Source organism: Syngnathoides biaculeatus, chromosome 19 (assembly GCF_019802595.1).
Source record: "Syngnathoides biaculeatus isolate LvHL_M chromosome 19, ASM1980259v1, whole genome shotgun sequence".
Classification (NCBI taxonomy): domain Eukaryota; kingdom Metazoa; phylum Chordata; class Actinopteri; order Syngnathiformes; family Syngnathidae; genus Syngnathoides; species Syngnathoides biaculeatus.
In genome coordinates, this window is record NC_084658.1 from 8,407,668 (window position 1) to 8,430,435 (window position 22,768).

At 42.0% G+C, this 22,768-nt stretch overlaps 1 protein-coding gene across 3 annotated transcripts in view; it reads right to left on the reverse strand.

Moving 5' to 3' along the window:
* Positions 1-22,455, reverse strand: part of nrp1a (neuropilin 1a) — a 54,660-nt gene extending 32,205 nt beyond the window's left edge. The window contains exons 1-4 of one of the 3 annotated variants that reach the window (XM_061805305.1): positions 22,013-22,455; positions 20,509-20,952; positions 19,604-19,778; positions 2,958-3,139 (exon numbers count right to left, since the gene is read on the reverse strand). In XM_061805305.1, the coding sequence (XP_061661289.1) occupies positions 2,958-3,139; positions 19,604-19,778; positions 20,509-20,575 (424 nt within the window). In that variant the 5' untranslated portion in view covers positions 20,576-20,952; positions 22,013-22,455. Of the gene's footprint in view, positions 1-2,957; positions 3,140-19,603; positions 19,779-20,508; positions 21,173-22,012 lie in introns of those variants that run through there. The other 2 variants (XM_061805307.1, XM_061805306.1) reach the window with 2 other exon arrangements.
* Between the last annotated feature and the right edge of the window lie 313 nt (positions 22,456-22,768).

Genomic DNA, 22,768 nt, shown 5'->3' on the forward strand with positions numbered 1-22,768 from the left:
TGAATGGGCCCGCAGCCAGCCTTGATGTGGCTTTATGCAAACTGCCAAGCTGTTAAAAGGAAAACATATGTCGAGACAGCATGCTAACATTTAAGAAACACTTGCAGATTCAAGATTTTATCTCAAAGAAGAAAGGCTGTCTTCTATAGAAGGAACATGATTATTGCTGCGCATAAATCATGTAAGACATCATTTTTGCTTAACTGAGAGTTTCCACTCAGCAGACTATTTATGTTTTACTTAGAGTGTTGTTTTCTAAAACATAGAGTACCAAAACAATGCTGAATGTTTTAAGTTAAATTCTAAAATGTTTTAACCATCATGAGTGTAAGAATAAGATAAAAAAAAAAAAAACGAGAAAATCAAGCCTGTATATTTTTCAACGTGGATGTAGGCATAAACACGTTGTTGTGGGGAAGGTCCAACTAAACTGAACTATACATGCAGGTATTTTGTCAATAAAACTAATAAAAAGCAGCTCTCGGGTCCTGCTATTATCTGTGCTCTTAATTGCTTGCGAGAGGATTACTTAGATTGCATCAGGAAACACAATATAATCTCCAAACCTTAATTTTTGTTTGTGCGTGAGTAAGATTATTCAACTTTCTGCACCGTGCGGCACTTCCTCTGGAGTGTGGCTGCCAATTTGCAAGCTATAAACTAAATAGCCCATGCTAATTAAGATGGTTGGATGGGATCGGACTGGGTGAGCGCCAGATGAGGAAAGAACCAGAGTGCTGCAAAACAACCTGCTTTCTTCCAATTAGACACTTCACAGCCCTGCAGTGACGAAGGCCAGGAGTATCAATGTTAGTATAGTTGAGGTATATAGATTAAGGCGGTACACCAGCACATGTAAATAAAGCGTTCTGTCTGTATTCAGCTGGTATGTGATCCTCAACAAAGTGTTTTTGCATAATTTTGGGTTGAGGGTATGTTTAGCCTCAATGTGACAGTGACCTTTGGTTGTGTTTAACCCGTGACAAAAGGCGGTGCCATTCCCGCAGCTTGACATCTCGGGATCCCTGAGTCTTTAATCATAGTAATAAACCGCCTGCATTCTTTGTGTACGACTTTGTTGGCACGCAAGGGTTGGCAATTCCTTCATGAACAGATCATCTGTGCATCATCATTAACGTTACACGTGTTTGCCAACACAATGTTTTCCCAGCTAATACCCTGCTTGTTGATAAGATGTGCTAATCAGCTAGCTTTGTACCCTTCGCTCTGCTAGGCTGTCTGTCTCCGTCAAAGAGACCACACTCTTAATTGATCTCGGGGCCTCATACTTGGCTCCCTGCACTGCAGTAGTCAAAACATGAGGTCTATTCATAGCATAATGAGGGTTTTGGTCTACTGAGAAATAACAGTTCCTTCTTGAAACTCAAAATATCGAGGGGCGGGGGGCAGTGTCCCAACAGATCCAATAGTTGGTGCTATTTTTCCATCTTTTTTATATGGATTAATGTTTGCATTGCATAATACGCATGGTGATAGCAAGTTAGCAGGTGGTAATGTTTGTGCTACTTCCTGGGATTGACTGACATATTAAGATGTTGATTGTACAATAGCTTGCAGTAAGCTCGGCTGGGCAACAGCAATCTTGATTATGATTTCACAAGAAAAACAATACAATCAATTTGATTTCATTTGTAAAGTCAAAATATTTTTTCTTTTGTGTGCTTTATTTTTAACAGTGGCATGGGAGCATGAGAGAATGTGTTTATATATAGATGTATATAGACCACATCTTTTATCTGATTGATTTAAAGTGTTACCTTATCTTCAAAAAGTACATACGCACAATATCCCCATGACATTGTTGTTCTAGCTTGAACTGTACAGTCTCATTAATGGTCCTTGTATGTCCTCAGTTCTCTTAGTATGTGCTCTGTCGTTGCATTGCTTTCACCGCCAGGCCCTTTACACATTGCAAATTCAAATCTATGATAATAAATGGGACTGGAAAATACCAGGCTAATCAAAGGAAGAATGTCGTGGATTTAACTGGTCTATCAAGGGGGATCAGGCAGGGTGTGCGAGGATGAGCTTCTATGTGGTAGGGTGGAGTGTCACTTTGATCTTGTAAATGGACACGCACTCCAACAGCTGCGTTGCTGTGGTGGTGACTTTCCGAGCTACACGCACACACACATATACGGCAAGATTAAAATGAAGAAGGGGACCTTGTGGAGTGTTCATCATGTCTTGGAGGTCACTGGGGGTTCTCCCAGAGACTTTTGCTAAGGTTAATTAATGAAAGTGGAGTCTGCCTGATCGTCACTTTCACGTACGTATGTATTATAAGCTCCCTCCCTCTTGAAAATAGAGCAGCAGCAGGGCATTCTCACAATTTTGTATTGACTATCTGATATCTATTTATCATTCTTTGTCAGAAAAGATCAGATTGTGTCCCTATATAAGTGCATTTTTTTCTCTCTAAACTTTGTGTCCCAAAATAAGGCCACTGGTAATGACATCTGACTTTGGTGGATCTGGCATAGGATCGATTCCCGCTTAATGCCTCATTCACAACCGCCCTGCAACTGCCTGCCGACCACTGTAGGGTGGAGGCCGCCTTCCAGTCCAAAACTAATTGAAGTGATTGAGGTCGTACTGAAATTGAATATATAGATAAATACTGAAATCTAGCTTGCTCCTTCTATAATATTTCTTGTCACATAAATGGGGCAACAATGGTGGAACATATGGGTCTGGAATGCTGCACAATGCTTGCCATATTTCCAACATAATTTTGATGCTTTCTTGCCTTGCTACACCACAACATAGCATGATATTATAAAGGCTTTATAAATGCTACAGTGATGCTAATAATCTTAGCGGAATAAAAAGTAAGCCTTAACAACCTCACTCATGAATAAAAAAAAATCTGCTCAAATGATGAAAAATTTGCAATAGTGCTTTTCAAAATAATGCTTTGCTGTGGTGCTTCGAACCTGTCTTGAAGATCTCGTATCGTATGGAGAAACCTGCTCCGTGGGTCTCGTAGTCTGAGACAAACTTGATGAAGAGCTGGTTTCCGGAGGAGACCACAGGAGAGGGGGCGATCTTGCCACAGTACTTGCCAACAAGCTGACCACTCTCGTCCATGCCGTCTCGCACCTCCACATAGTCATACCTGAGTGAAGTACAAGACAATCAGTGTCACTATCATTTACTTTACACACTGGATAATTTGTCGCAAACACACACTCATGAAGCTGGGGAGGTGTCTATATTATCATACTGCAATATAACTGCATTACATGCTATACACCGCACAGACACTGCTGATGTATTGCCTTACATGTGCACTGAACCTGAAGAGCAGGTGTAAAATCTATTAAACACACACACGCTAAAACTGGAGATCTCCAACACCTGAGGGGAAAACAGCAGACTAATTGAGTCCAAACTTGATTTAGAAGCAGATAAGCTTTGAACTAGGACTCTGGGAAAAGGAGACATGATGCAAAAAGATTCACACAGTATAATGCATAGGCTGAGCTCATCGAGGGTGGTCCAAACAGCCTCACGTTAATATATGCATGCCTCTTAGTATTCTTGGCAGAGAAATAGGAATTTAATAGTCAGCTGGGATAGGGTGTAGTGAAGATAAGCGATATAGAAGATGGATCGATGGATGGCATGTTTTTTTTATTTCAGTCATGAAGAATGGCACCACATCATAATGAGACCGAGGTAACATTTGACCTTATTTAGTCATTTAAATTTAAAATATTCAAAAGCTCTATGCATGAAGACTTGCAGCTTTACAATGCTACAAACAAGAATCAATTCATTATTGTGGAGGCGTAACTCATGAACACTTTGCACTTTCATTCCCTCATGTCAGAGAACATTGTATTCAATATCTGGAATGCATCTTTACAATTAACTTAACCACTACTGCAATAATTCTGGCTGGACAGCTAATCATACATAGTGTTCTGTTGTCATATTGCGGTTCACCTACTGCAGATTCAGTGCATTGCTGATTTTTTCCCCCATATTAATTGCTGCACATAATTTGCCATATTGTGGGATTTTGAGTGTATGATGTTATGTTTCTGTGTGGTAAAATAAACCCTGGATAACCTAAAACCATAAAACTGAAAAAAAAAATCATTAAAACACAAGGAGTAATAATAATACTGTAACAACGTGGGTGAGTACAGCTGTGTATTACTGTGTGTTTAAATTAAATCAATCAAATGACTTTATTGTCATGATATGACTGCTCTAAAAGGCACTTAAACCAATATTAATACAAAAGAAAGCATTTAAAAGGTGTTTACGTGGATAGAAAGTATAAGAGCATGGAAGAGGTTTGTAGGAGTGTGGGTATTTAAATTTGAGGTTGTGTCGGCATACTGAATGGCTAGTGTGCAGACATACAAGCTATTTGCATATACTTATCAAATATACTACTTTTGTGCACATGGACTGGTTTTCCTAGTTTTGGTTTGAATTCCAAGGTATTCTCAAAGCATTGCCTTTTTGGTGATTCCAAATTCACCCGAGAAGGATTGCTTAAAAAACAAACAAACAAACAAACAAATAAATTAATATATAAATAAATAGATCGATCAATAACATTTTCTGTTAGCTCTGGGTAGGATAATTTCCTTAAGACTTGGATTCACATGCATCCATTGTTGTCGCCTTTTCCATGGAACTGCCTTACAGATGGAACACTGAAGAGTCCAAAATTTAGTTAGTGATTTGGTGACGATGTGCACGGGTTTCGGGTTCCATTCTAATTATAAAGTCCCGATATAAGACATGACGGAGTTAGATGGTAGCTATTTAGAGAAACTACAGTCTGCCATTTGTATGGCATGCTTGAATTTTTGTCCAGTGAGGAAAACTAAAAGCGAGCCAAAGTCAACTTTGCAAGATGCATATAACTCTCCCACGTGTTCTCCTCTTATTGCTACACTCTTGGGGTGACTTAAAACTGACAGAACAGGAGAGCTATTTCAGTTTGTCAATTGCGCTAAGGCATTTTGAGTAGTTTTATTCTTTTTTTTCCTGTTTCCTTCCTTAAAACGTCTGCATGCTCTTTGTTTTCCTCCAGCTGTGGGAACTACTTTACTTGTGCAACTTTAACAAGAACTAGTTTGTTTCGACCTCTTTATCAATTGCAAGGCAATAAATAGATTACTAGGTTCAAATGATGTTTACAATGTTATTCTCCCTGCACTGTGGTTTAATGGTCTGGGAGTTTTCCTTCAAAGGCCTCTCTGAACTAAAGGAATCCTTTTGGGTTAATGATGTCTGTTACTTTCTCGGATGCAGGTGTTAGAAGTTCATTTAAGGTTTACTATTTTGCATTTGCTGACTATCTACTCGCGCAAATGTACTTTCCCGTCAAAGCACCAAATCGCTTTGATTTATAACTTTCAGCCATTTTTCTTTCTCTGCAGCTATCTGCCAAGAAATTGAGCAAGGATTAATGTTAATTTTTATTGCATGGTATTTTTATGCCATGTGCTAGTTTCTGATAATGATAACGTTTTTTTTATATAGCCTGATTGCAAACTCTCCTTTTTCATCATTTAAATTAGCTCTTCATACCTCTAGGAAAAGATGCTTATTACATTTTTAATTACCACATCCTGCGTCATCCTCAGCTCAGGTGGTGCTTGGAAAGGTGACACAATTGGGAAAGAAAAGTAATACATTTTTGTAGTAGTAGTAGCAGTAGTGGTACTTGCTGCACCGTGTGCATCCAGTGCCAAAAAGAGACGACAAAAATGTCTTTATTTGGCCTTGATGAGTGGCTTGTCAGAGAGACCTCCAGTAGTTCTGCATCAATGACTCGACACTCTCTGTGCTAATGCAAATCCATTTAGACTCTTATCATCTGGAAGACATTATAGCAAAATTGCTTGGTGGGGCAGTTTAACGCCTCTGAAAAGCTTCTCCTGTCTTTTCTACTGCCGTTTACACCTGTGAGGATTTATTTCAAAACTCGACAGTCTTTAGAAATGACAGAGGTCATGTATCAGTCTCTTATCTATAATCATAAAGGAAACACAGGCTGGTTTTAAAGTCCCAAATGGCCCTTCAGTTTCAGGGTTAGCTTGTCATTCATGCCCTAACCTGTAAAGTTAAAGTTATATTGTGTCTATCGGGGCATCTGTGGTGTCACGTACCTTTATATCACTACGGTGGATGTTGTTCTTATGCTTCATGACAATATAATTAAGGTGAACATTGCACCAATTTATTTGTCTTGTCCGCTCTGTAGCTCCACAAGTGCACACACGCACACACACGCACACACACAGTGCTAATAGTGAAAATGGTTTGTCAATCCAGTGGGGAAATTAAAATGAAAAAAGAGGGGGTGTTCGGAGGGGAAAGGGGGTGAAAGTAATTCTGTACAACCTTCGCTTCACCGACTCAAATGTATTAGCCTACCGTCTTTCTCCAGGCACAGAGAGAAAGCAATTGGCTAGCATTGGACAAGAACATTAGTAGCTTCTTGCAAAGCCAAAAAGAAGGCAAGAAACCCTCAGCCTGACAATCTAAAATTTATATTGCCTGCAGTTTTCCCATGGAAATAGTCTGTCTGCCGGCTATAAATGTTTACTTGATGTGCTTTTTATGTGGAAGCCTCCTACAACTGGCAACATTTTTCCTCAAATGAAATGCTCCAGCCTCAAAATTCTTGAGCACGCGGTGGAAACCCCCAAATAAGATCTCAGCTGCAAACAAGGACAAATGTTCTGTCTCTGACATTTCTCTTTCTGCAGCTATGACGGCTGTTGTATGAAAACATGTCACCTACAACATGTTCAAACATCTGAGGGTAACACTGGAGGGACTGAACCTCAACAAGTGATTTGCAGGTCTAGGAGGCCCCAGAGGACTTAAAGAGGAAAATTAGCTTTTTGTCAGCTGTCAGGAAAGTTGGGCCCCCACCTGCTTACAAACTGTCACTGGGGGCACAGGCACAACATTATTAGCAGTTGTACAAGATGATCGCTGAGGTGTTTTTTCCATGTTTTGATCCTGGCTCAAATAAAATGGTCTTTCTTCCTAAGTTTCCCTTCCCTGTAAATCTGCTTCGCATATGACATTCATTACCCTTCACTCGAAAACTGAGCTCTACACGATTTCCTTGAGCTGGAATATAAAGTCCCCTAGGAGAAAATATACTCTTTAGCAGACAACATTGGGCACACTTAATGAGATCCAAATAAAGGATCATATCAAAATACAGGTATACTTTAACTTACTTTATTCATTTACTTTAACATTATTCTCTTTGGTTAGGAGTGTGACTCAAATTTTGTGTTTTGTTATTTTGTTGCTTCAATGACTCACTTTGATTCTATATTAGCAATATGCCTGACAAGTTCTGAAGAATGATCAATATCAATGTTGACATTTTGCACAGTTTTGATAGAACAGTCTTTAAAAAAATACACTGCAACTTATTTAATCTTGGTTTTGAAGGTAGAACAAAAAACAACTACATTGGTAATAATTATCTAGCATTATAACACTCTTCTTTCAATGCTAAGATTTTTATTAATACCATCTTTGTGACGGATTGGTTCTGAGAAATCACAAGGTACTAGGATGACACAGTAAAGCGTGTGCCGTACTTATGATTCTTTGCCCATTAAAGGGAAACCATTGCTGCGCGCCCACACTTAAAGCTGCCCCCCCCCAAAAAAAAAAAAAAAAATCAATGTTGAAGTATCTGGATGTGGAAAGTCACACAGCAGGATAAAACATCCGTCAATCAGAGCTGATGTGTTTTCAGGAGTCCTGCATTGTCAGTACGGGAAAAAGGCCATGATGACATCGCTCACCACTCCATTGCCACGGGGTTAGTTGGAAAGATAAGAAAGCGGAAAATTCTCTGCCCTCAGAAGCCCAGCTGCACCCAACAAAGCGGCTCTCATTGGCTTTAACACCGCCAATATGGCCACACTCACTTGGGAAACATTTTTAGCTGCCAATGGTGTTTCTGGGTTTGTGGCTTAAGCATATTCCTAAACAGCAATTATCATTACCACTGATGGACGCAGCCAACATCCATCTATTAGCTTTCGTAATTATGTTGTCATGTGATCTGTAGACAACAACAATCACAATAATGAATCTGGCCATTTAGAATCCATTATTACATTTATCACCTTGGAATACAATGCACAGAATAATTCCTCATTTAGATATACGAGGCCTCATTGACATAGAATGTTAGCTTGCCTTGTGGCCCTTTTTTTATTTTATACTGAGTATGAATGTGGTTGGTGGAAGCTTGCAATTCTATCGCATTCTCACAGACTAAAACAGCATTATTACATGCTCTTGTAAGGTACAGTGTACAACGGGTATGTTTATAATTGTATTTGAAAGTATACATGTTTTGTTGTCTACTATCACAAAATTGAATTTAACACCGTTTTATGTGCAAAAATGCTAATTTCAAATGTACAAGTTTAATACTGTTGCTGTTTATAGTGTGCTTTGTTAAATAAATCTCTTAGCTCGGTGGATAATTAAATCACAACCTGAGAGCATACTTTTGCAAATGAAGTGTCTCTTTTGGATATATCAGAAAGAAAAATCAAATTCATGAGCTTGTGACTGTGTTTGTAATTTGTAATGACAAGAATTTCAGAGATGTTCTTGGATATCTGTGTGGACAAAGAGGAGCGGGGCATTAAAATAATAAGGGAGCAGAGAAGATGGAGAGCTGAAAGGTTGATGATGTGTTTGCTCAAAGAGCGAGCAAAAGAAAAAGAGAAAGAGAGAGAGTAGCTCCTCATCTCTGTGGGCCATTACTGGCGGGAATAGCTCCCATTTGTCCCACCTTGACATTTGAAAGGATCTCTGATTGCAAAGGAGAGAGGAGCAGGCAGAGGTGAATAAAGAGAGAGTCCTCCACAGGGGTCGGTGACGTGACCCACATGATCCGCCATTGGGGCAGCCATGAGAGGTCAAGGGTAAAAATAACAGTGCAAGAAGGCCGCGAAAAGGCACAGCGAGGCTAATATATACTGTATGTCTGTGTTAAACCGGATTTGTTCATCACGGCACAGAAGGGCTGGAATAGACAAAGACAGCAGGCCGTGGTTGTCACAGTCTTGTCTCCTCTCGATCGAGGACGCCCAACACCAGACCAGCTCACGTTTTATGAGAGTATTTTAAAGATCAAACGTTGAAATCAAATCCTTTATTTCAACCAGGTGGGTGTCAATGAGGTTAAATCAAAACAAGACAAGAGCGACCTGGCCAAGTAAGTCAGCCAAAAAACGGAATTACAACACATTCTGACAGGAAAAAAAAAAAAATTCACATGTTCAGATTCTAACCAGGTTGTCAGACACAATAGCACCATCTAAAAGAGCTGCTTTCATACTCTTTCAGAATATAGTACATTTTATTTCTCCTAGTATAACTCAGTCTGACAATTTGAGGTCTTTTTGTAACTTGTTCCAGGCTGAAAGACCAGTTGGAATATCCTTTACCCTAAAAGGGGCCAAAACAGGTGGGGCATACAATCTTGAACATTAAATGTTAAATATTATACAGCCAAAAAATCTTCATGTGTGTGGGGAAGGCCAACTTCTCTCAATTTATTGACCCAACTGTGATGTGAAAGGGAATGTAGCCAAAGACTGTTGAACAAGGAAGTGGACATAAGTAAAAAAAACAAAAAGTGTGCTGCACAATAAGTATTTTGTTTAAAAGTTAGTTCCAGAGCTGGCGAGAAGTATTTTCCAAACCATGCCTTTTCTGACAGCATTGGCATTTTACAACGGTGCTACCTCCGCTCCCCTCGGAAACACTCGGCACATATTACTGCATACCTGGACGTGTCTGCATGATCACGTGTGTTGACATGAGAGTTCTCCCTCAGAAGAGTTGTTTCGAAATCGGTAGCATAAAAGTATCTTTATGTGTGCAGTGGTCTGTGGTGAGATTATCATAGCACATAACACACAGGGTACAAAGCGTTAAATGCCTGTTTTTATATTTTTGTTTTCATGGTCTGTCATACATAATCTTTTGAAATTTGAAAAATCCTTGCATGTACCAGGCCTGACTCCCATTAGCAACGACACATGTCCATCATGTGGAGGGTGCAGATGGCAATGATTCCATGTACTCATTCACTGATGATGACAAATGTACCAGTACACATGATCAGGCAGAAAGGAACTAAATGCACTCTTGAGTAAACATCACCAAGCGCTGCATGATTTGAAAGCATTAAGCTTATTTACACTCGTATGGTGATCACATTTTAATTGGAGAATTTGCATGAGGAACGATGCAGGATTATGGTACAAATCAAACAAATGTGGCAATGTCGCTCGGGATGTAGGATATAGAGTACATTAGGGTGTGCGCGCTTCATAAGAGAATCAGAGATATACCTCAATTTATTTGAACGCAGTAAGCTACACCGTAAAAGAAATCACAGAAGATGTGATAAAGCAACAGATATGCGCATCTGATTATCCATCTGAGACTCTCTGAGTTGTAAAAGCGAGCGACGCTGTACGGTAATGAGCTGCAAAGAGTGTAGGACATTCAAAGTGGGCAGGAGATGCGAGAGGAGGAGGCGAGAAATGGGAGGAGGCGAGTTGAAACTGAGGTCAGTCCGAGGTAAAGGCGGTTGGGTCCTGTGGAAATTGCTCGCGACTGTCACAATGGGCAGGAAGGAGAAAAAGAGATGGGTTGTGGGTGGGTTTGGGTCAGTTAAAAGGAAACCGACTAAGTGAGATGGTGAGACATAGTGAAGGAATATATAGAGAAGGAAGAACATATGACAAAATAAATAAAGATCGCAATTGCAGTCTAACACGAGGACCTTCATGCTGCCAACTTTTGAATCTAATTTGGTGTTGCAATTAAACCCTTGTCCTCATTTGAAAACAGTTCAATTTAACCATATTTCCATTACCAAAAGTCGTCAAGTGTGTGGGGTCAAAGATAGCTCATCTTCTTCCAGGATGCAGCTACATACCAAAAAAGAAAGAAGGTGTGTGTGTCAAAGATCGGTCTGGGCATGTTGCTCTGTGACCGGGTCACGTCTCCGGACATACACCCACTTGGCCTCAAGTGATGTAGATTGTGGTCAGAACCCAAGAAAATGTGTTGTTTGGAATTCTCCTCTGTAAACACAGCGTTCCCTGTCAGGATCTACACACGGCTTTAAAGTATAAAATAACCTTGATGCAGGAACAGGATATTCCTGGTTCTTAACTGAAAAGGAAGGGGAAAACGTATTCAGAGAAATTTAGTGTAGCAGATAAATTGCCCATTATTTCTTTTTGGTTTGCATGGATGGGTATGATAAAGCTTCTCAGCCAGCTACGGGGACAATGCAGTAAAATGTTTCTCAGATGCTTTAATTTCCAGTCCTCAGAATTACTGCTGTCCAACAAAAGACATAAAGCTTTGGAAAAAAATAAAAGAGTGGCGGCAGTGAAAAAGAAAGAGCCACTTAAGTGAGGAGAGATCAAGCAAAGAGCAAACAAAGCAAGAGATTGTGAGTGGCGGGAACTCAATCAGAGCGCAGCAGGCAAGCGCACCATCAATCACTGCCTTCTTGTCCTGTGGCCGAATCACGCCAACGTTGAGTGGTGGACAACCATGATGCGTTGAAGCCTGTGTGTGAAAACACTGTTACCTAAAATGACCCTGGGGACTTTGGGGTCTCGGGCTTAACTTCCTACCCACCAACTATCTTACCCACTGCAAACAAAACTACATTTCACTAAGATGCCCTCGTGGGATCTGCTTAATTTTTTGTATAAAGAATCCTGTAGTTGCCGAGGTCCCGTTCTTGTGACCTGTGTCGATCTGTTTACGCACAGGATAACAAACAGGAGACTTACCGCCAAGCCCTGCATCAATCAAAATCACGAGATCCAAATAAACTGAGATTACAGGGGAAAAACAAGCCAGGCAAGCGTGGACACACCCAGCTCTATTATCATGGCTGGGCACAGCGGGCAGCGTAAATTTGTGTGAAGACGGGCTGGACCTGGTTTTCATAATTTAGCAGAGGCACACAAGCAAAAAAAAAATAAAATAAAATAAAAGAGTACTCTGTGCAGCTGTGAGAGTGAACAAAGACACCCGGAGCATTGTTACTGCTCTGGGCTGGAGTGCCAGCAGACAATGGGAGCGGGTACCCTTCGTCAATACATAATGAGGTGGTGATAATCACTGGTGACTTGATCATGGCGACATGAGACTCTTTCTTTTACTTTCCCCATCAGTCTGAGTGCAAAATGCAAACAGATGCAACGCTAGAGCAACATCGTAAATTCGGTCTTTACAAGGATGAAAAGAATAAAAACCTAGCTTTGATTTATATAGACGGAGAGGAATTCATTTATTAATATTCTTGTTATTTATATGACATTGTACAGCTGCATCACCCGAGAGATATTTCTGGTGACCTTATTTAGCTCAATGACGAGTTCAAAACACTAGAAAAACATCTCAGTATGACGCAGTGAATTTCTGAACCGCTGCAAATTATTGGCGTAATAAATCTATTGGTATGATATTGAATTATTCTGGGGGAAATTAGATGGCGCAGACGTCTGGAGACGTGACGCAGACTGACGGAGAAGAGGATTTACCAATAATAAACTTGTTATTTCTGCAATACTGCAACGCAAATCATCCCCGTCCCTCCATTTTCTTTATCGCTCGTCCTGTTCAGGGTTGCGGGGAACTGGAGCCTTTCCCAGCTGACTTCAGGCAAAGGGCAGACTACACACACTACTAGCAATAAGAATATACACATTTCAATATAAAATACATTTTAACATGATTTCTTTCATTACAGGTCCTTTTGTGGAAACATCCATCCATACATCTATTTCATTTGCTGCTCATCCTCACGATCACAGAGTGCTGGAGCCTATCCCAGCTGTTAACGGGCAGGAGGCGGGGTTCACCCTGAACTGGTTGCCAGCCAATCGCAGGGCAAATGGAGACAAACAGTCGCACTCACAATCACACCTAGGGGCAATTTAGAGTGTCCAATTAATGTTGCATATTTTTGGGATGTGGGAGGAAACCGGAGTGCCCGGAGAAAACCTACACAGGCACGGGGAGAACATGCAAACTCCACACAGGTGGGTCCGGGATTGAACCTGGGACCTTGGAACTGTGAGGCCAACGCTTTACCAGCGGATCCACCGTGCCTCCTTTGTGGAAACATGTCGAAGCAATTTGAGACCAGCATTTTCCAGAAGGAGGCTTCCATCTAAGGACGCCTAAGTCGGTTTGGAGTTGGAAAAAAAGTCTAGATAGATGAAAGAGAACGAAAAAAAAACCCAGCGCGCTGACATCTGAGTAACATTCCATCCCTCGCAAACATGGGATGCTACACCCAACATCACGAGGAACAACCAAAGAGGGGGTACTTCAAATCCAGCAGGTTATTTATGAACACTGCCCCTTGTCCCTTCCATTCGCTCCTCTCCTTTTTCTATATTCTTCTGCTGTGAAGTCTACCTCCCTCCCACTGCGAGGTAGAGTGGCTCACCTCCTGCCTGTGGTCAGGTTGCGCATGAATCAAAGTGGTGACAGAGCAGCGGGGAGGATGGCAGATGCCACAGCCGGAAAGCTTTTCAATCAGGTTGCCCTTCCAAGTCTCAGCCAAGGTGAAACACTTCACCAGCGGATTAAAAAAAAAAAAAAACACCCTCGGTCATTTGTACTGTTTCCCGCTTTCTATCGCATGTGTGCAGGGGCCTGCTTTAATCCTGCTCATTAGCCAGCGAGTAACCTTTTATGTTTAAAAGTGATGAAGAAAGAGAGTAATGAGACTGAAGGTCAATGGTGATTCCGTATGCTGGACACTTCTCTTGCCTTGGCTTAATTGATAAGGTGAACACTTAACATTTATAAGTATTGCAGCTTTCGTTTGCCTTCCGTGGCTCACCTGTCTTGTTAGCTCCTGTATTCGCAAGACGTAACAGGGAGCGGACATGGAAATTGTGAAGAAAAACGTGTTGACAATAATTGTGAGGAGTAAACGAGATGCGCGCGACGCAGATTGCTCTTTCAGACGACGGCGTAGCGTTTTCCATGTAATTTCAGACGCAATCTGATTTCCATTGTCATAAAGTGCAGTGGTCTATTGGAGTGCAAAATACCAGCTGCATAATTTAGGACACTTTTGTCAAAGGCGGTCATTAAGCGACCCGGTGGGTGCCAAACACATCTATTTTGTCAATTGCTGCTCCAGTATGGACTCCCACAGCACGGCTGCTGTTAGTTGTGAAGGGAAATAAAAGATGACGACTGAGTTTAAACTTTGAGCGCTAATCTCCACCAAGGGTGGTCAGTTAGTCCATAATCGCTAGATTCTCTCCACTCATGTTCAAATTATACTCAAATTAAAACTGCACTGAAATGAAAATAACTAAAAAAGATCAAATAAAATGTGTTTCACATACAGTAAAACTGATTTTAAAAAATGGCCCATATCAATCAATAAATTCTTTCACCAATCACCAGAGTTAGCCTGACTACTTCCTATTTGTGGTACACATGTACCACACTTTGAGAATCACTGCTTGAATTCAATTACAGTGAAGAAAATAAGTATTTGAACACCCCAGTTGTATTGCAAGTTCTCCCACTTAGAAATCATGGAGAGGTCTGAAATTGTCATAGGTGCATGTCCACTGTGAGAGAGATAATCTAAAAAGAAAAATCCAGAAATCATGGAGTCATGATAGAAAGTTTTGTGGTCATAAGAGACCAAATTGGAACTTTTGGTTATAATTCCACTAACCGTGTTTGGAGGAAGACGAATGATGAGTTCCATCCCAAGAACAGCATCCCTACCGTGAAGCATGGGAGTGGTAGCATCATGCTTTGGGGGTGTTTTTCTGCACATGGGACAGGATGACTGCACTGTATTAAGGAGAGGATGACCACCACCATGTATTGTGAGATTTTGGTGAACAAGCTCTTTCCCTTAGTCAGAGCATTGAAAATGGGCTGTGGCTGGGTCTTTCAACATGACAATGACCCGAAGCACACAGCCAGGAAAACCAAGGAGTACCTCCATAAGAAACATATCAAGGTTCTGGTTTGGCCTAGCTAGTCTCCAGACCTAAACCCAATAAAAAATCTTTGGAGGGAGCTGAAACTCTGTGTTTCTCAGCGACAGCCCAGAAACCTGTCTGATCTAGAGAAGATCTGTGTGGAGGACCTCTGTAATTGCAAACAAAGGCTCCTGGTCCAAATATTAACATTGGTTTTCTCAGGTGTTCAAATACTTATTTGCAGCTGTATCACACAAATAAATTGTTGAAAAAATCATGCATTGTGAGTTCTGCATTTTTCATTTTAGATTATCTCTCTCACAGTCGAGATGCACCTACGTTGAAAATTTCAGACCCCTCCATGATTTATAAGTGGGAAAACTTAAAATATCGCAAGGTGTTCAAATACTTATTTTCTTTCTCACTGTACCACTGAGCCGTATAAAGATCTATTTTGCCCCTACACAGTGCAGAAATTGTGACAAGCACCCCACATCAATTGAAGATATGCTAATACCACTGAAAAAGAACAAGGAGCTCTTGTAGTTACTTCTTCTGCACGGAGCTTTGCTGTTCAAGTCTTAGTTGAAAGACTATCGGGGCAGAAAGAACATGGAAACAGTGGTAGGCTACACTCAATGCTTAAGATTACAAAAAGACTTCCTTCAACCAATGAGTGACCAGCAGTGCTTTACTTCATCCATGTAGTATCTGCTTGTTTTTGCCAATAGCAAAATCTCAATAGTGAGTATTTCCGCCTTGAGCTGAGCCAGTACAGTTCTGTGAGAAAATGGCATAAAACTCCTCACTTTCAGGTGTAATAAAACTTTTTTTTTTTAACATCACCAGCACTATGACAACAGTTGATAAATTACCACACAGTTCACTGCCTCTCTCTGGTGGGATTGTAGGGGGAGTCTGAGAGTTTTGGAATGGGAAAGAGGGATTTGCTCTCAGACTTTCATGGAAAGTTACAGCCGTGCAGCAGCGCCGGCTTTTATCGCGGCGTTCTTGTCCTATCAGGTGGAGGTGTAAATAGGATTTGGAAAGGAGATCGACCATTCTGTCCTTTACTCTCACTTCCCAGTAACAGGTGGCGTCCTTTGTCAGTAGGATTTCAAATGTCAAAGCAAGAACTAACAATAGTTCCAGGGTGCATTTCTCCCCCGCCCCTTTTTTTTCTTGACCTGTGGAGTCGAAACCTGGTCACGAATAGCAGGAAGGGACAGGTTGTCTACTGGAAAAAAAAAGGTGCTCAGCAGAGAATGTTTGCCTTCCCAGCAGGCCGAGCAGCTCCACGGGAGCAACACGGCGGGAGAGCGGAGTGGAAGGGGCCGTGGGGGACCTGAGTAAAAGGAAGACTACAATTCAATTGGGGAAAGAAGTGCTTTCCAAGCTTTGAGTTACAGCCACCTAAAGGCAGGGGGGCTTCTGCAGACTTTTGAACCATGGAGAGTCGGGATGCTTTCATTCCTTCACCAGACACAAAAGCCCGCTTGAGAAGGCATTCTTCAAATAACTGGACTCGCCTCGTACCACCCTGCCATATATCTCATCCGGCCCCACAAAACTCTTAGCCCCTTACTCCTGGCCTCAATAAAACAACTGCTGCAGCCTACACTGACTGACTGTCTGTCTTTGATTGATTTTACATGTTTTTTTTTCGGAATGGTCAGCAAATCTGATGTTATCAATGATTCATAAGGACTGTCAGGATCATATGTATTGAAAGCTTCTTCTCCTCCATGAGTCAGCGGGGGGGGGGGGAGTGAGATGGCGAGAACAGCCTGCAGCTACAGATGGACGATTGAAAGTCTTGCCTCGGTTAAACATTAGCAGATTTTAAAACAGAAAAGTCTATTTTAATTCGGAGATCAATTGCTCTTTAAAGCTCGTTTGAGAAAAAAAACTTTTTTCTTCTCAGATGTTCAGCTGAAAAAGCAAGCAAGGCCTCAAATCGTTTATATCACAAAGTCATCTATTTACTTCTTGGGTTTTTTTTTGCATTTGAGTGAAGCATACTTTCGCAACTGGTTTTAAGAGCGAAACGACTTCAAATATTTGTCCCGACACAGGCTGCGCCTGCGGCTCGAACCTCATTACCTGCGAGGGTCGCCCCCCCCAACTCCACTCTGTGAAAGTCTACAACGGTGCGTGAAAGGTAAACACGTTCTGCATTCAGAATCGCAGGGCTCACTTAGTCACCTTATCTTTGTGATGAAGTGTTTTCCTCCTCCTCCTCCTCTCAGGATACAGGCTCATGCACTTCCCCAAACAAACCTGACAAGGGTGTCGTGCGTGTACAACTACATCAATGCGTCCAGGCGCCACTGTTTTTTTTCCCCTTCTTTTTCACCAGCACCACTTTGAGTGCTTCTTGTTTGGTTTGCTGATAACGGCTATGTTGGGGAACATGTGGTGCATGTGTGTTCCATTTGCCCACTAATTAGATTGCAAAGGCTGTGTGCACTGAACCATGAACTGTAGCACCCCCCCACACACAGTTCCACACCCCACCCTCATCTCTCCTCCATCTCCACCCACCCTGCCAGTCTATCAGATAAGAAGGTTATTCTGTCTCTCATCAGTGTCCATTTTGTAAAGGCTGCTTGGGTGAATGGAGTTGCAACATGGAGTTTGGAAAAAAAAAAAAAAAAAAGCATAACCAACTGTACTGCATTGCCCGAAACAACCCGCCCACATGTGACAAATTGGCATATTGTGAAAGTAACTAAATACATGAGCCCCTGGCTAAACTTGAAAAACCCACCAAAGGCTGGCTGATACTGAACTGAGTGCGCTACACAAGCTAGAAAGTAATGTGTAGTAGAACCGTTGTCCTGTGGAAACAGCTCCATTATAAAACCATTAAAAATGAAACATCAGTGCATCTGGTTAAAAATAGAAATATTTTGAGGTCAAGACAGCTCAGCTTTCCAGCGCATTCTCCGTATGGTTCACATGAAGAGTCACAATTTGGTATTTCTTCGCATTACAGAGACGCTCCAACAGGATACTTGGCTGACTCAAGGTCCATTCAGATTTGAAATCAATTTTTCTCATGTATAAAATAGGAGCAACAAAGTCGTCTGTGTCATGGTAAAACATGTACAAACAATGTCAATGGTTAAAAGAAGTTAACCATTGTTCACAGTAAGAGCGTAGAACACTCAGTTTCAGATACAGTTGAGGCTATTTTTTTTAATCTTATGTCCACCTTCTCTTAACACTTCTTGTTGCAGTCTTTTGTAAGTCAGCGGCTGGAAATGAAAAAAAGAACAGCTACATCTTACATGATTCAGCGACGGTCCACTATTTTTAAAATCCCACCCTTGTGTCATCCTAAAAAGCTGGCTTCCTTGAGTCTTTACAGACCATATTGTTTTCCTCACCGCCTGTGTTGAGACACAGGAAATTCATTCCTGGCTAATTTGATTAGCATGATCATTGTTGCAGGCATCCCCCACTCCTCCCGGAGCTTCCTCACCCCACTCCAGTGGACAGTTTAATAGTCCCTCTGGTGCTGAAATCTGACCCAAAAGAAGAATCAGGGTGCATCCAGCCTTTTAAAAACACCCAACCATTAATCTCGGGAGTGGCAAAGGTAGGTTAAAGTGGGACTGGAATCTGGGATTTAAAAAAAAAAAAAAAAAAAAAAAAAACAAGCAAGCCGCAAACAGATACAGGAGCCATTCAGAAAGGGACAAAGGGAGAGACGGTCCAGGTTTTTGGGTGGAGTGAGGATACAGTAACAGGATCCAGCAAAGCCCTGTACTCTCTTGAGCCCTGCAGCGTAAACAAACAGCTGGGACTGAGCAGGGCAGAGCCTCTGACACACACTCACACACACATACACACATGCGTAGACAGGCAGTGAGAGCGAGGCAGTCTGCCCAGCTCGGGCTGACCTCCGGGCACCCACATTGAGACTTGACTCATCACATTAGCGTCTGTCTCTGGTTTCATCTGCTCAAACTATCAATCTGACAACAGATCGCCGGGCTTTGTTGAGTGGGACTGCTCAAAATGTTGAAGAATCCTTCGGACCAAGGAGTACGAAGCATCCCTCCTCAGTTGATTATTGTAATTTCATTACTGAAACTGAGCTAAAGAAGATTTTTTTTTTAAACAGATCACCGGAACCTCCCGACTTCAGCTTCAGAGCGTATGAAAGCATGTGTGTCTGAGTCCAAGCTGGGAAAATACCCTGTAGCGGTGATGTGCCCGCCAGGCCCAGACAATGCAAAATGTATATTAGCCCTAAAGCATGTGACTCGTCCATGCCACAAAGACAGGAAGTGAGGACATTCCACAAGACGTTCTTTGTGACCCTACAGTGTGGCACTGTAAGGCTGGGGTCGTATTAAGGACACTTATCGAACGCTAGATGGCGCAGTTTCACGTGCAATATGTACAAGAGGTTAATGAGGGGAATGGGGAAATTTAAACTAAGACATTCCTCTCAATCTATAGCATTACAGCCATTTATAATCTCTCATAAACAAATGAGCGTGTGAGTTTTTCCCGTGAGAATGAGTACATACTTGCACTCCCGATCCTCCAGGTCAAAATGGGGATTGAAGTTGATGAGGATCCGCTGGTGGGGGCCGGGGGCCGAGATCACCCAAGTGCAGCGCTGGGAGGAGGTGTAGGACTGGGGGTACCCGGGAGAGGTGAGGTAGTTGGCATTGGAGATTCGGATGTTGCCTCCACATTTGTCTGCCAAACGTGAAAATGAGTTAGCATGTTGGAGGAGAGCAAAGGAGAGGACAGCCGGACTACATCAGGGAGTGTGGCACAAATGCACAAAATCGAACTGTTGACTGATTTTTTGTTTAACTGCAGCTGGAAAGACAAACTGAACCGTGTTTTGTCTACAAACAAACTGATTAATCCATCAAATAAACAGATTCGGCATGCATAGGAGGAAATTGAGCAGTTTTATACAGTATATCTTGGGCATGCAAAAAGGAGGGCTCAAACTTTTTCAAAAATGTCATTTATCAATGATTTATTTGTTCATTTAGTGATCAGTTCTTATGACAATTCTTTTCAGAACGTGTAGTTTGGTTTTCATGCTTGATAAGTGTTGAGTGTAATGACAAATGTGACAATTTAATGCAAAATGTATAAGAAAAAAACATGTCAAGGTCATTACAGATTTTTTTAAAGTCAAATATTGAGTTCAGCAGTTATAGGTTTTGTTGTTGTAATAGATTGTGCATGGGTTATTTAAAAAATATATATATTGGAAGTTTGAATAAAATTAATCTAAGTATAAAGCCAAATTATATTAAGGAAAAAGAAAAGACTTTGTTCATAGCCATCTTCACAGTTTGTCAATGGATCAGAGGATCACACCGGCCTAATCTTTTAAAATAATATTGGGATTATTTGCCATGCAGAGTACATAAAGGGATTATTCGTACAGATATCAGGTGTCACTTACCGTTTTTGAGAGCCTTGGCCAGCAAGATGAATCCCATCCACAGGACAAAAACTAATCCACAATGCATCCTTGTTTTGTCAACCCCAAAATAAAATTAGCAAAAGAAAAAATCCCAGATAAACTCATCCGAACGCCTTCTTGCTGGAAAGTTGTCTTGTTTTAGCTTGGCAGCGGTCAAAGAAATCAACTCAGAAAATGTCACTTGTCGTGAAGCTGCTGAGTTTTGGGCTTCAGGTGGTCGCTGGCATCCTGTCATTCAGCTCCTGTTTCCTCTCGCAGCCCCCGAGTGCGCTCTTCTTTCTAGCCCGGCGTTGGCCATATCCTCGCCAACGGAGCCAAAGTGCGCAGTGTAAAAAATAAAATAAAAAAAAAAAAATAAATAAAACGTAAATCAATGATCAACTCAACTAGTTGAGCGAGAACTTGGCAGGGAGCAATTCGCCGCTGTGGAGAGGAGAAACAAACACGTTACAAGAGGTGTGAGCGCGCAGGTTGGAAACTGGCGATGAAGTTGGGAGCTTTTTTTGACGAGTCAAAACCCATCCAACCCTCATTTGAGGGCTCTCATTAGAGGTAAAAGACGATTTCAACAATGAGCACCTCACTTGAGGGTGAAGTTGGCCCGCTTGCGCGCAGCCTAAGCGTCGCACGAGCCGCGCACTTTGTTCCGCGTAAAAGCGGAGCGGGGCTCTGACGAACAGAGCGCCGGTCGTCCATTAAGTGGCATCCCTCTCTCTCTCCTCTCCTTCTTTCTCTCCTCCCCATCTCTTCCTCTCCTTTGCCACCCTCTCTTCACCCCCACCCCTTCCCCTGTCTTCTCCTCCACAGAGGAGCGAGACATTCATGAAAGATGCCCCGTTAGAACACCACTTTCTGAATAGTCAAGGAATATTTCCAAATTGATTTCAAACATAACAACGCCTTCTTCTGTTTTGTTATTTTTCCTAACATTCTAACTTCTAATTGTGCTTAAACACAGGTATGTCCTACGGCAAACCGCTTGTTGCGGCGCCAGTGTCTTCACACAAACGTGTTCTATTCTCCGTGCTGGACATTTTTGCACGCAGCAGTTGTTATTAAGATGAGGCGATAGGAGCTTTGGCCCACAGCGCTGACACCCAAAAAGCGCTCCGATTTTCAGGGGAGGGGAATCAATTCAAGCATAAATGATAGAATTGTGCTGGCGTTTTACTCAAAGCTGCCTTTATAGGGTCACGCTGCACAAATACGAACAAAGACGGTTTGTAGTCGTCATATACCTAAACCTTCACTCCTGTGTACAATTCCCACTCAAACCGCGACGCAATTGCATTTTATCTTGATCGTATGATCCGCTTTGGGGCTTGTTTGGTCGAAAAGACAAATGGAAATCAATTCGGGAAGTTAACACTCAACAGTTCATTAAAATAATGTTCTTCCTTGTCCATTAAGTGCTCCGAAAACCACCGTGATTACTACATTATTTACGTCATGTATATATGTATACAAAAACGACAATATTCACCTGTCTGAAGGAGCGTGCATTCGGTCCCCCACTTGAAGATCCGATAGGCTGTTTTCAAATAATGTAGTCTTTAAAAAAATAATAATAAAGAAGTAACTACAGGCTCAACCTCCTTTTCGTTTTTGTTGTTTTTTTTTTTTTTTTTTACGCGGAGGCACAACCACAGTTTGCGTCAATTAAGACGCAGAGCCATGCCCGAAGACTCCTTGCTTTCTCTCTTCCCGCCAGTCAGACGCGCTTCTCTCTCTCTTTTTTTTTTTTTTGCTCCGTTCTTCCTCGTCTTTATCAAAACCGGACCACAAAGTGTTCCACTAGATCGAGACGAAGGCTTGAAATAACCTAAAGCGACAGCGAAATCCACAGCGAGCCAATTTGCGCAAGTTTCTTGCCGTCCGCGTCCGCTGCCGCCGCCGCTGCAAGTGATGGAAAGCGCCAAGGAGGGTTTGAGTGGCTGCCAGCCTCACACGCCCCTTTTACGAGAGACCAGAACCCACGGGCGCGCGCACGTGGGTGCGTGAGTTCACACAGCTGTCTTTTCTCTTGGACCCGATGCGCATTGATTGAACTTCACGCGCGGACGCGGAGGACTTTGAAGGGCACAGTGGAAGCAAATCTTTATCACTCGCCCTGTCTCGCAGTTGTGGGAAAGAAGTAGCCTACAAATAGTTTGTTGCTGTACTCAAGATTAGTTTCTGACATTCATGTTTCATGTTGTTCATTTTAGTTGAGTGGGTCAGGCACGTGCACAGGCATTTG